Source organism: Lactuca virosa, chromosome 6 (assembly GCF_052849685.1).
Source record: "Lactuca virosa cultivar CGN04683 chromosome 6, Lactuca_virosa_CGN04683_v6, whole genome shotgun sequence".
NCBI lineage: Eukaryota > Viridiplantae > Streptophyta > Magnoliopsida > Asterales > Asteraceae > Lactuca > Lactuca virosa.
This window is the reverse complement of record NC_136431.1, coordinates 12,428,089-12,442,680: the sequence shown is the minus strand read 5'-3', so window position 1 is coordinate 12,442,680 and position 14,592 is coordinate 12,428,089. Positions and strand designations below refer to the sequence as shown.

Below are 14,592 nucleotides of genomic sequence, written 5' to 3'. Positions count from 1 at the left end.
GGCTGTGATTTTGGCCAAGAATTGGTAACAATTATCTTCTAATCTCTTTTGTGGTGTTAATTTATCAAGTTCCTTGTCAATTGAAGAATGTTGTTGTCAATTATCTTCCTAATTGATGATCACAATCTCATCATCTTCTTCCTAGAAACCTTTGAAAGTTCATATGGTTTAATTTCACTTTTATTGCATGTTTATGATGGCTCAATTGCTGTCAAAATTTCTTTATGAGCACTTTCAAAGGGTCACAATATCTCTTGTTGATTTCTAAAACTTATGTTAACTCCCATCATGAATCAAGTGGGTATTTTTATGTGATAAAACCATGTTTTGAGTCACTTAATAAGCCTAAAAAAAATCTCTCAAAGTCCTTCCATGAGACTTGTGGTGGGAGAAATTCAAATTCCTATTTGTGTAATCTACTTTAGCAATGTATTTTGTTTTCCACCAAATGCTATGTACCTTGAAGTATGGGTTGTGGTTGGAATTGTTACTTCTATTTCTTGACACGTTACTTCTGTTAAGATGTTAGTTTTTACCTTTATGAGTGTTTTTGGTGATGGCTTAATGGGTTAAGTGGCCAAAAAGTCTTTAAAACCCAAAGCTGGAAATTGCAAGAAATTGTCGAATCTGCCCCTGTATTGGAAAAATTATAGAAAAATCACCAGGAGTCAGATTAATGATCCGTAAATTCTCAAATTTTGAAATTTGAGTCTATTTTGTTCTTTAATTTTCCCAGGTCCTGTTGTTGCCTCCAACTCAGGTGAAAATCGTATTTTTCACCAGCTGGTCAGAATATGGCTGCATTGATAGACAGTTTTGTAAAAATCATATAAAATTGTAGAAAAATCGTTTGGAACTTTAAAAGTACTTTCTGAAAAGATAAAATTCTGAAATTCAGGAATATGAAATAAAAATAAAAATTTTACCCGTCCCAAGGATGCTAAAACAGCTCTAAACAGGTAGCTCTTTTAGGTCAAAAATTGAGAACTTTGCTTGATAGTTGATTTATGTGTTTGGGTTATAGATTTGTCATCTTTGGCATTGTAGAACTCCAATAACCTTTTGTTTGTATTGTAATAGGGGCAAGGGTGATGTAGACCGGAACTGCCCTCGCCTACTTGCACTGACTTCCTTGCCTTACGAAAAGCATTTCAAAACTTTCTGTTTTTACTGGTAGTAGTACAAACCTATCTATTGATTAAGGTAAGGAAGGCGGGTTCACATCGCTATCTAAGCGCATACGTTACTAAGCGGCTGCTGGTCTAGGTGTTCGAAGCATGATTCATCAACTGGTAAAGGGAGTAGTTCATCTGAAACCATTCCTCTCTAAAGTCAAGGAAAGCGAAGCTAACCACTTTGAGGCTGCTTTCGAAACATTCTTCATCGACAGGGATTTTTCTGTCATTACAACTTGGGCAAATCTGATTGCTTTCTTCCGGAGAATCTATGGCAACGTGAGAAGCTAAGTTTCTAACTTCAACTTTTACAAGACTTGAAGTGTGAGCTGGTCACATCTTTGGCAAAGGTAAGCCAACTTCGTGGCTTTTAAAAGTATATTGTTAGGAGTATCACATATCTTAGATGGAATGGGATGAACCTAGTTATCTAGGATGCATGTGCCATTTTGATGATTGAGTATTTGTTGGGACAAAACCCTAATTATGATTTGATGAATAACATGCGGAAAATAAGAACGAACACAATTATGAAGATATGTCGAATCATCAATCGATTTATTCATGAACATGAGGATAAAATTACACTTTCAGAATAGACTAAAGAATCTAACTCTACATAAGAAACCTCATAATTTTTGGCGGCTACATTTTGCCTCACTCTTAACCCTAATTATGAATAATACATGACAATATATATGGATTAAGACAAGTCTTGGGCTTTTAACCTAATCTTCATCAAGGGGCCCATTGCCAAAATCCATGGAGTACTTTGAACCCTACATTCTCCCCCCTCAAAGTATGGAATGGATGACAAGGCTTCAACTTCCAAAACAAGCATCTGGCAAATAAGAAAAGATCTCGCGACAAGGAATATCAAAAGCGATCCACGAATCTTGATTCTTCAATAGTCTTCAAAAACGGGTTCTAGGACATATAAATCAAGCACTGAAGTAACGTTTTTAAAATTCATTTTCTAATGTAATCCCAAAGATCTTCAAGAAAGCCAAACCCACCATAAAAACCCATTTCAGAATTAAGAAACAAAATCACTTATTGTCTTTGAAGAACTCCCCCTCTAAGTCACAATGATCTTCAAATAAGCTAATGATATAAGCTACCAAAAAATATCATGTAACAACCCAAATTTTTAAGATTCGTAACGCCACTCGATCGAGAAAATACTAGAAGTCGAAGAAATATCAAGGCTTTAGACGAGCTCGATGAAGAACTACTTCTGTAAAAGCTACTTCTCTGTAAAAGCTTTAGATGAGCTCGATGAAGAACTTCTTCTGTAAAAGCTACCTTCATATTACTACCACAAGCTTCATCAAAAATCTTCAAATTTGAAAAGTCACAATCCAATTTCGAATGGCCATATCAAATTCTCCCCTATTTATAATAAAAAACGTGATTATAAAACTTTCAAACGATCATGAGAATGATCTTGAATGGATAAACAAATACTATGCTCCCCCGCGACAAAATGAAATAAACATTGAAGTTTAAAATCCGAAAGCGTCGAAAAAATTTGACGTTATCGCGAAAAACGACTTTCCGAACCGCCAAGACTTGTTGGAATCCAAAATTTTCTAGTTCACGAAAAAATATGCGCATTAAAAATCCAAATTTGTTCACCATCCCTTAAGTTAGTAAACAATTTCCAAAATTGGGCGGAAACTGCCACTTGCTGAAAGTCAGGGGACCAAATAGTAATTCAACATCATTATCTCTTTAATTTGTAACCAATTCTGAATTTGAATCAAATCTGCCAAGCTTCGAAAATAACAGGGACCAAAAGTGAAACTTTAAGATCTTCTTCCCATTTGATTAAATACGAACGAACAGCAACAACGACTCAAATCTACTCGAAATGTAAAGAACGATTTGGTGATCAAACAAAGATTTCAAACTCCGAACATCCCTTCGTTTCCAATCACAGGTTTGCAATTCCGATTCTGAATCCTAACTACACGATCAATCATTCGTTCCGAGCACATAGTTGCAAATCCGAGTCCCGTCTTATTTCCGATTGCGAGCCGACTGGAACTTCGTTTCCGAGTCCATTAGAAATATCGACTGCGAGATAGTTCACTCCGAATCAATAATTTCAGTGCGAATCAAAGGCAATCCCCGAATCCAAGCATTCCAAACGCCGAACAATGGGTTCCGAACGTTCGTGGGAAAAACAGGTCTTAACTTTGACGTTCGTGGGAAAAACGAGTTCGAGCCCAGATTATCAAGCTCCGGTCGTTCGCAGGTGAGACAGTTCGCAACAATTTTGACTTTTCGAGTTTGACCATCCAATGGCGAACATCCTTAAATCAATCCAGTTAAATTCCAAACCCGATTTCATTCGTTCCGATTGCGAACAGGTTTCAAAGCAATTCCAAATGTAATTTCCATTTTGCGATTGGTGAACTGACAAGCGATTGCAAACAGATACAACCTTTTCGATTTGACTGTAATTCATTGTACGATAACAATTAAAATCAGACAGTTCATTTTAAATATATACAGTGCTATTTCAAGAAAAAAAAAGATATCAAGAACATATATTGTTTTCAATTCCGAGTGGTAATTCCGAAACACCAAATACTTCCACATCAACTACATCATCCCGATTTCAGATGGTTTTGAATTTTTAATTTTCAAGTTTAACCATCCAAATCGAGATACAATATTGTTCATCCATTCATCATCTGTTCATTATAAGACTCTGAGATTGCATTCAACAAACACCCAATCGCCACTTCCAAAAATCGAATTAATTCACAGATAAATCATAACAAAATCATCAGAAATTTTTAAGTTCAACACGAGTCGACTTTAAGAATCTGGTAGAATCGATTAAAAACTTGGATGAAAACTAAAAAGAATCGATTTATGAGACTTGATAAAGAAACGTCAACAACCAATATTCTTAGTCGATAATCACCGATTGTTGATATAGACAAACCAAGAATGATCGAATTATACACATGAAACACAGAACGAGGATGCAAACAGGAACCCGGATATAATATTAGGGCTAAAAGAAAAAAATTGGATCGTCATTAAACATACGGATCATGAACAGTGAAGGACCAAATGTTTGGGCCAGATCAAAAGAAAATACAAACAGATACAATTGGCTCAAAACAAAGGAATAAAATCAATTGATTTTGGATTAAACTAACGAACAGATCCAATCAGAAAATACGAACAGAAAAATGATTCGGATTAAAAAAATACCAGATGAACAGTAACAGAATACATAAGTCTCTATGAATAGTTGCTTGAACAGAAAGCTTGATTCCAAACCGCCAAAACACCAAAAAATCTTCAATAACTTGTGTAGAAAATCATCAAATCAAGAACCGATACTTCAAAAATCAATAGATCTTCAAAGACCCGCTCTGATACCACTTGTTGGGACAAAAACCTAATTACGATTTGATGAATAAAATGCGGAAAATAAGAACAAACACAATTATGAAGATATGTCGAATGATCTGTCGATTTATTCATGAACATGAGGAATAAATTACACTTTCAGAATAGACTAAAGAATCTAACTCTACATAAGAAACCTCATAATGTTTGGCGGCTACATTTTGCCTCACTCTTAACCCTAATTATGAATAATACATGACAATATAGGGATTAAGACAAGTCTTGGGCTTTTAACATACACTTCATCAAGGGGGCCCATTGCCAAAATCCATGAAGTACTTTGAACCCTACAGTATTGTGCCATGATTGTTGAAAATATTTGTTTATAATGTTTTGGAAAAGCATGCTAGTGTTGTAAACAATTATAGAAGTGTTGGGAATGGAAGTGGTGTGTGATGTAAAATGTAATAACTACATAAAATTACATCTTTGCATGAAATGAACCCTTAAAGAGGTAATGTGTTAATAAAAGAAAATTCATAATATTTACATGATTACTTGAAGATTGTGAAAGTGTAACTCCTTAATTAATTAATTAATTAATATTAAATTAAAAAAGGGAATACACTAGCGTTGCTAAGGGTAGTAACCTAGACATAGGTATATACCTTATCCGGATTATTACGGGGACTCGAATGGTTGTATGACACGTATGTGAAAAGAGATTAAGCCAAAGCGGAGTCGAATGATTTTTCTAGGAGATCATTTGAGACATGGTCCGAGCGGTGGGTGGACTGGAGTGATGTTGGTCTAGCGGTTGGGCCGGCGCAAACATCATGTGGGATTGGGAGGTGTAACGCGGTGAAATTGGCAACGTTTGCACCAATCCTTAACGAAGACGCATGTATACGTATGTGCAAAGTTGGAGTAGCGAACGCAGCGCACCGGGAGCAATGATTAAGGGTGAGAGTCGCGCCTCACCTAGTGCATTGGGTCGTGCTGGTCACGTTAGTAGCGAACGGGGTACTTGCATTGGGGGTTTGCTGTGAATGAATAGACCCTAACTAGGAGGTATTACTTTTAATAATTAAAGTGGTGGCGAGAAGTGAGTAATTTTTATAATAAAGCAGAGAAAGAAATATTATATATTATATATATTCATATTTAAGCGGCGAATAGATAAAATAAAATTAGTTACAACAGATTTGAGGAAAGTAACTAATAAAAGAAGCTCTAAAAGAAGAACTTAAATAAATTGAGCTAAACATGTGTTTGTTATGCGGTGTGATGTCATTATGTATTGCTTGTGAGTCTTTGACTGTGTGTGGATGTTTTGTGTGAATCCATCTATGATATGTGTGTTCTCTTAACACCGTACTGTAATTGACTCACTTAGATTATGCTAACACTTGCTCTTTGCTTGTTGGTTTTTGTGTATTGGAACAGGTAGCTTGACATGATGCCTTGGTGAAGATGGGAACCATTGGGTAGTTTTATTTAGTATCTTTAGTTATGATACCATTTAGACATGTTGGGTTTTCATCATTATGTTTTTTTGTGAACTTTAAACTTAGATGGGTTTCTTTTGACATGAAAGTAACATTGGTGATGTTTTTGAAATGATCATAATAAGTCTTCCACAATGTATTCTGTTAAAAAGTGTTTGAATTTTTTAAAAGAATTTGGGTGAAAAATCATAGTGTTACAAGTTGGTATCAGAGCCATGCTGTGAGCAAACTGAATACAGAGGCCGGTGTTCAGACTCACAGTGTAGATTGGCTCAGTTAGGTGCTTATGATATAAAGGGGGGAGGGTGTGTGCTGAGAGTATAGGATAGTTATATGTAACTTCATGAATTTTCTCTTCCTGTAAATGTTATGTGTACTTAAATTTCTTTGTTATTTAGGAACATGTCGCACGCTAAGGGGAATGTCAATGATGGATGAGTTGGTGGGGGCAGGACAACCGCACACTCGAGACGCCATCGTTTATTTTTCAGATCCCACATGTTGGTCGACAGCCACGAGCCCAACCAACCCGTAGCGAGCGCAGCACTGCGAGTGCTGCTATCATTTCAGACCTACGGGGACAGCTTGAGGCACATGATGCTGAGTTACAGAGGCGCAATCGGGCCATGGAGCGAATGCAGCAGGCTATGTAAGATGATGAAATCTTGCCCTTGGAGGACAAAGAGGAGGAGAATAAGGAGCCACAAGAGGTGATAGTTGAGAGTTGCTCAGGTACCCAGGAGTGGAGCAGGGAGCCCACTAGAGAACGTATCGAATGGAGGGGTAGTTCCTATAGAGCATTCACTGACTGGATACCCCTTGTAATTTGAGAAGGAGAAGACCCAACATTATGCATGCAATGGTTGTGCAAGATGAGACAAATTTTCCGTTCAGGTGAATTTACGGAATCACAGAAAGTCAGTTATGCGGCACTGAAGTTGGATGGTGATGCTATATAGTGGTGGGAGGCGTTGGAATCTGTTGTCCCTGAGGTTACACTTCAAGCCATGACCTGGGAGGCCTTCAGCCAAAGACTTCAGGAGCGTTTCTGTCCACTAGGGCAGATAAGGAAGGTCGAGCGGGAGTTCCTTACACTGGAAAAAGGAACTATGTTGGTTGTGAAATACAATTCATTGTTCTCTGAAAAGCTACAGTTTGGAAAAATTTACTGTCCTGCCGAGGAAAAACAGGTGGAACATTATGTTGAGGAATTACTGGCGGAGTATCGAGCCACTGTGAGGCAGCTTAACACTTTAGCGGCTGCCATGGATGAGGCTATTCGGATCGAAGTTGATTTGGCTACACCAGGGTGTACAGTGATCAAGGGTGTGGAGAAGAGGAAATGGGAGGGTTCATCTGAATCCTGAAGGAAGGAAAAGAAAGGTCACTAGGGCAAGAAGACTGATAAGCCAAATTTATGCATAAGGTGTCATTCAGCACACAATGGTCCATGCAGTGAAAGTACTATCAGCTACAAGCGATGTAGAAAGGTGGGACGTAAAATGGCAGAATGCAAAAATTAGCCAATCTGCTACAACTACAGGCAGATGGGACATATGAGTGGTCAGTGCCCAAAATCGAGGGTTGATGCGGGTGGAAGTGGTAAGAAGACGCAAGCGACGATGGTTCAGGCTCAGGATTTTCAAATGACAGGTGAGGAAGCCAGACGCGACGACAAGGTTATTCTCAGAACTTTTACTATGAATGATACGCCTGCTAGGGTACTGTTTGATGCCAGTGTTAGTAAATCTTTTGTGTCTCTTATGTTTTGTGCTCGGTTTGTGTTACCCCGGAGTTCTCTGGGTTATGTGTTAGACATTGAGATCGCGGTAGGAAATGATGTTCCTGTACGGGAGAAGTTTGATGGGTGTACTATAGTTCTTTCCGGTCACACTTTTCCTGTGACTCTGATTTCGATTGGGATCAAGTCGTTCGACGTCATCATTGGCATGAACTGGTTGTCTGCCAATCGAGCTAACATTCTTTGTGCTGAAAAGCGCATTTGTATTCCAATTTTTGGAGGGGAGCCTATCTATGTTCGTGGGGAGAAGTCCTTAGGGTCTCTTCCCCTTATCTCAGTGATGAAGGCACGAAAGTGTATCGAGAAGGGTTGTATGGTTTTCTTGGCTCATGTGGTGGAGATCCCTAAGAAGACTATGAGTCTCTCTGATGTGGAGGTGGTTAGGGAATATGAGGATGTTTTTCCTGATCAGTTGCCAAGTTTACCACCCACACGTCAGGTAGAGTTTCAGATCGATCTCATTCCGGGTGCAACCCAAATAGCTAAAGCACCCTACCGGTTGGCTCTTTCAGAAATGGTAGAGATGATGTCTCAGCTTCGGGAAATTCTAGAGCGTGGGTTCATTCGATCGAGTTCCTCACCTTGGGTAGCATCAGTCCTCTTTGTGAGAAGAAAGTGATGGGTTTTGAGCATTACATCAATCCTATGGTGCACATGCAACCCTAAAGTTTTGGATCTAGGTTTTCTCTAATTGTACATGCAATAATAATCATCCAAAGCTATAACCCTAATCTAGCATGCATAAATCGAAATTCATATCTAAAACATAGTTAGAATCTTACCTTTCAATTGTAGATTGCTTGATCTATAATCTTTGAGAACTTTAGCACCTCAAATGTGATGCCTCTAATAGATCACAAACACCAAAAGCAGGTTGGAAGAATGAGAGAGAGAGGGAGAGGCACAAAATCGGCTGGAGATCCGTCTAGGGGTTGTAGTGGCCGATTTTGGGATGCCATAGGGTTCCTTATATAGCTGAGCAGTTAGGATTTCAGTCAAAACCCTAATCCAGTTGCTTAGTCCTTAAGCAGCCCATAGGATCCTTCCAGAAGGCCCCTTGGACAAATTCTTTGTGGACTCCCACATAGATTTCGTCCATCCCTTCCTTATGGATCCTAAGCCCAACTTTGTAACTATCTTATAATTACAGTACCAGTTCCCTTAATTTAATTAATCTCTTTTGACCACAAAATTAATTCTAAATTAAATCTTGACCAATACTAATTAAATTATATGATTTCTCTTTTAATATATTATTCCTATAACATATTAATAAATCACAATTAACCTCTTTCTCCATAATTCATCTAGTCAAGTTGCTTTGGTGAAGGCAACCCAAAAGGACCATGCTACTATCGGGTCATGTACATACCAAATATAGTTATGGGCTTAGACACCTAATCCAACGGTCTCCTACTTGGATAAGTCTAATAACTATAAATGCAAGTACGACTTCAAAATCTGATTAGCAATCGTAGCTCTCAAAAGTTGTTGTCGAATTCTGACACGTCCTATAGATAAGGGATCATGTAGTCCTCCGTTCTCAAGATATCGTGTGGACAAATACATGGAACATAGTCATACTTATTGTCCAGTAGTTTGTTTCCCGATTTCTGATTTGTTTGACATAGAACTTAATTGAACACATCAACTCAGTCCTGACCGGGCCTGGCACATAAGTCAAAACAAAATCATCGAGGGGCCCAAGATATCGCTTTTAATCCTCCTAGGATAAAAGGAACAGATAAACTTTGACTTATATGCTTGTACTATTTACTCATTAAATCGTACACAACAATACATTTTATAACATCAAGTTACTGATGCGTTTACGCATTATCAATTCACAACCAACTCGTAAACAACAACTGATATATCTCGGTTTAAAGACTATACGTTGTTATCGTCTCACAATCACTCGTGATAAATTTCATGAAATGATTCGTGTGAGCGTGGGTCTAATTCAATACTCAAATCTTATTTCAGGAGCACTCATGAACGTTGCATCAAACTTTTTCTATGTCTAAACGCTTAGACAATCTACAAGCCAATTCATGACAATCTTCCCTCAATACCTACTTTCAAAGTATGATCGACTGTGGATGGTTTGAATAATCATATTATTCTAGAAGTCAAAACATGCAAAATGAAACAATAGTAAACAATTGACACAAGACATTAACTTTACTCATAAATAAAACTCCTTTATTTAATCATCAAATGTCAATTACATTTAATCTATTACAAGTTGTAAAAGCTATCTAATCACTAAAACTAATATCTTCCTTCAGGCCAATACTCCTAGCATGCTGCAAGTGCTTAACCCTACTCATTCCCTTCGTAAGGGGATCTGCTGGGTTCTCCTATGACGATACCCTCTTCACTACGAGGAGTCCCTCTTCTACCCGATGTCTGATGAAGTGGTATTTTCTGTCGATGTGCCTGGATCTGCCATGATCCCTCGGTTCCTTGGTTAAGGCAACCGCACCTTCGTTATCACAGAAAATCTCCATAGGCTCCTTTATGGCTGGTACAACTCCAAGGTCTCCAATGAAGTTATTTAGCCATATTACCTCCTTCGACGCTTCGCTCGCTGCTATGTACTCTGATTCGCACGTTGAATCAGCTACGGTCTCCTGCTTGGAACTTTTCCAAGTCACTGCTCCTCCATTTAGGGTAAACACCCAGCCAGACTGAGAGCGGAAATTATCACGGTCGGTATGAAAACTGGCGTCACTATACCCTGGCACTCTCAAGTCATCACTCCGACCGAGGATAAGAACCCAGTCCTTAGTCCTCCGCATGTACTTAAGAATGTGTTTTACCGCAGTCCAATGAGCTCTACCAGGATTCCCTTGATATCTGTTGACCATGCTCAAAGTGAAGGCCACATCAGGGCGAGTACACGTTATAGCATACATGATCGAGCTAACAGCGGAAGCATAAGGTACTCGACTCAATTCTGCTATCTCAGCTTAGGTACTCGGACTTTGAGTCTTACTCAATTTTGTATTGCTTTGGATTGGTATTTCCCATTTCTTGGAATTCTCCATGCTGAAACATTTCAACACTTTATCCAAGTAAGTACTTTGACCAAGTCCTATTAGTCTCCTACTCCTATTTCTCAGAATCCTTATCCCTAGGATATAAGCAGCTTCTCCGAGGTCCTTCATAGCAAAACACTTCTCAAGTCAGGACTTGACCTCCTGCAAGGTTGGGATGTCGTTTCCTATGAGCAGTATGTCATCCACATACAATACGAGGAAACTAACTATACTCCCACTAGCTTTCACATATACACAGGACTCATCCTCACTTCTTGAAAAACCAAACTCTTTGAATTTCCCATTGAAACAAAGATTCCATCTGCGAGATGCTTGCTTCAATCCATAGATGGATTTCTCAAGCTTACACACTCTATTAGGGTACTTCGCATCGACAAAACCCTCTAGCTGACTCATGTAAACATCCTCAGCCAACTTCCCATTACGGAAAACGTTTTTGACATCCATCTGCCATATTTCATAATCATGAAACGCAGCTATGGCTAGCATAACCCTTATAGATTTGATTTTCGCTACTGGTGAGAAGGTCTCATCATAGTTAACTCCAGGAGTTTGAGTAAAGCCCTTCACAACCAATTGTGCCTTATATGTGTGTACTTTCCCATCCATGTCAGTCTTCTTCTTGAAGATCCATTTGCACCCGACCGTCTTACGACCTGGTACATTGTCAACCAAGTTCCAAACTTGATTGTCAAACATGGACTGAATCTCGTTGTCCTTTGTCTCTTTCCATTTCGCAGACTCCGGGCCTGCCATGGCTTCCTTGTAATTGTTAGGTTCATCCAAATTTATCAGTGTGCTATCATTGATAAACGTATCACCTTCAGTAGTAATATGGAAACCATAAAACTCAGGTGGAATGCTAACTCTACTGGAACGTCTAAGAGGTAAGGACTCGTCAATCGGTTCAACAGGAGTTTCCTCCTTGGGTTGAGCGCTAGTGTTAAAGGTTCCTTCATCGTTTGATTCTTGAAGCTCTTCAAGATCAATTTGCCTCCCACTGTCCTCTTGGCATATGAGTTCTCTCTCTTGGAAAACCCCTCTCCTCGTAACGAAGACAACATTGTCACTCGGTCTATAGAAGAGATACCCAAAGGACTTATGTGGGTAGCCGATAAAAATACACCGCTCACTGTGAGGTTCGAGCTTGTCGTGAGTCTCTCGTCTTACGAAAGCATCACAACCCCAAACCTTGATATGTGCTAACGAGGGAACCTTCCCTGTCCATATCTCGTGAGGTGTTTTGGCAACCTTCTTAGTTAGGACTAGATTAAGGATATGGGCGACAGCGTCTAAGGCATACCCCCAGAATGAGATAGGTAATGAAGCTCGAATCATCATGGAACGAACCATGTCCAACAAGGTTCGATTGCGCCTCTCAGCCACACCATTCAACTGCGGTGTCCTAGGCGGCGTCAATTGCGAAACAATTCCACATTCCTTAAGATAGTCGTGGAACTCGATACTAAGATACTCACCACCTCGATCGGATCGGAGCATCTTTATCTTCCTGCCCGGCTGATTCTCCACTTCTTGCTTAAACTCTTTGAATTTTTCAAAAGTTTCTGACTTATGCTTGATTAAGTAGATATACCCATATCTGCTATAATCATCGGTAAAAGTCACATTGAAGCGGTTTGCATACCTTGTGGTGGATCTAAAGGGCCCACATACATCCGTATGTATGAGATCCAATAACCCCTCACCCCTTTCACAAGTACCAGTGAAGGGTGACTTGGTCATCTTTCCAAGTAAACAAGATTCGCACGTGTCATCAGACCTAAGGTCAAATGACTCCAAGACTCCATCCTTTTAGAGATGGGCTATGCGTTTCTTGTTGATATGTCCAAGACGACAATGCCACAAGCATGCTTTGTCCAAACCATTGGACGAATCGATATCCAACACATTATTTCCTAAGTTGTCTACAACCATCACAGTTTCATATATACCATTACAAGGTAATGCTTCAAAATAAAAAGTACCATTCAAGAAAGCATTAATAGAACCAATTTCATTATTAAGTGAAAATCTAAAACCTTGTTTATACAAACCGTGAAAATAAATAATGTTTCGTGTCATTTCTGGCGAGTAGCAACAATTATTCAACTCTATACCTAACCCACTACTAAGAACTAAAGAATAAACTCCAATCTTGGTGACAGACGACGCTTTCCTATTCCCCGTGATCAAGTTCATCTTCCCATGCTCCACATCCCTACTTCTTCTTAGACCCTGCAAATCAGAAAAAATGTGAAAACCACATCCTGTATCAAGGACCCAAGAAATAGCATGTGATGAGTTATTAGATTGAATAGTATAAATACCTGCGAAGGTGGGCTTTATCTTCCCATCCTTGATGTCTTGCAGATACTTCGGGAAGCTTCGTTTCCAATGTCCTTTGTTGTGACAGTGAAAGCACTCTGCATCCTTCGGATTGGAAGAGGGTGTAGCAGAACCACCTTTGGTCCCACTAGAAGAGGATCCATCATGGGACTTTCCTTTGTGGCTCTTAGAAGGAGCCTTCCTCTTCTTCCCTTTCCCTTGTCCAATTGTCAAGATAGGGGCAGCAGCAGTAGGAGTAGATGCAACAGACTTGCCTTTCAAACTACTCTCAACAGTTCGCAAAAGGCCTTGAAGCTTGCTTAAAGTGACCTCCTCCTTGTTCATATGATAGGTCATACGAAACTGATCATAACAGGGAGGTAAAGTGTGTAGGATAATATCTATGGCCAACTCTCCGTTGAAGTTTACATTTAACTTCAGCAAGCGGTCCACGTACCTTTGCATCTTTTGTAGACGAGCCGTGATGGACTCTCCATCCTTCATCTTTGTAGTGATCATGGAGGCGATGATTTCGTACCTTTCTTGCCTAGCACTTTGATGGTACATTTCCATCAAATCTTGGTGCATCTCGTAGGGATAGTAGTCCTCGTAGGACTTTTGGAGTTCGGCAGTCATGGTCGCAAGCCTGATACACGACACCTTTGTCGCGTCCCTCTCATGGGTATCATATTGAGCGATTTGCTCGGGAGTAGCAGTGTTATGGTCGATCTCCTTTAGTTTCTCGTCGAGAACATACTATTTGTCCTTGTAGCGGGTGACCATGCGTATGTTGTGAATCCAATCATTAAAGTTGGATCCATCAAAGATCACCCTCCCACACAAGTTCATGAGGGAGAAGGAGCTAGAAGCGTTGGAATTAGCAGCGTTGTTTGAAGTCGACATCTGAAAAAGAAAAGAGACAAAGTTTAGTTTAGATAAGAATCCCTAATTTAATACCCAAATGAAAAACTAGGGCTAGGACCCATAACAATTATTTACAATTCAGAAAAGGGATGTCGTAATCTAATTGCAAATAATTTGAAGGTAGGTAAATGACGATTTCCCAATTTCCACCATGAAAAACGAAAAGGAATATTATGTTTTAAATGAATTGAAATTCCTAGATTCTTTTGAGATTCATTAAACTTTTCAATGGCATGTTTAAATCTCGATTATGCCCTTCAAGTTTGTGACTAGGATATCGAGGATCACAAACAAGGTGTGAATAACCATGCAAATGTGCTTGGTACTCTCGATGTCATTTATCACCTAATCAATGTGTCGGTTAACCACACACGTTCCATTAATCTATGATAAACATCGACTACCCTTTACCACCCTTG

General features: G+C 39.3%; 1 protein-coding gene across 1 annotated transcript; it reads left to right on the top strand.

Moving 5' to 3' along the window:
• Positions 1–7,605: 7,605 nt before the first annotated feature.
• Positions 7,606–8,478, top strand: LOC145121333 (uncharacterized). The gene has a single exon (XM_079057096.1). The coding sequence runs from the start codon at positions 7,606–7,608 to the stop codon at positions 8,476–8,478; it is 873 nt and encodes a 290-aa protein (XP_078913222.1).
• Positions 8,479–14,592: the final 6,114 nt, after the last annotated feature.

Excerpts from the sequence above, each read along its gene's own strand:
- LOC145121333 (XM_079057096.1), top strand. The coding sequence starts at position 7,606 with ATGGGACATATGAGTGGTCAGTGCCCAAAATCGAGGGTTGATGCGGGT.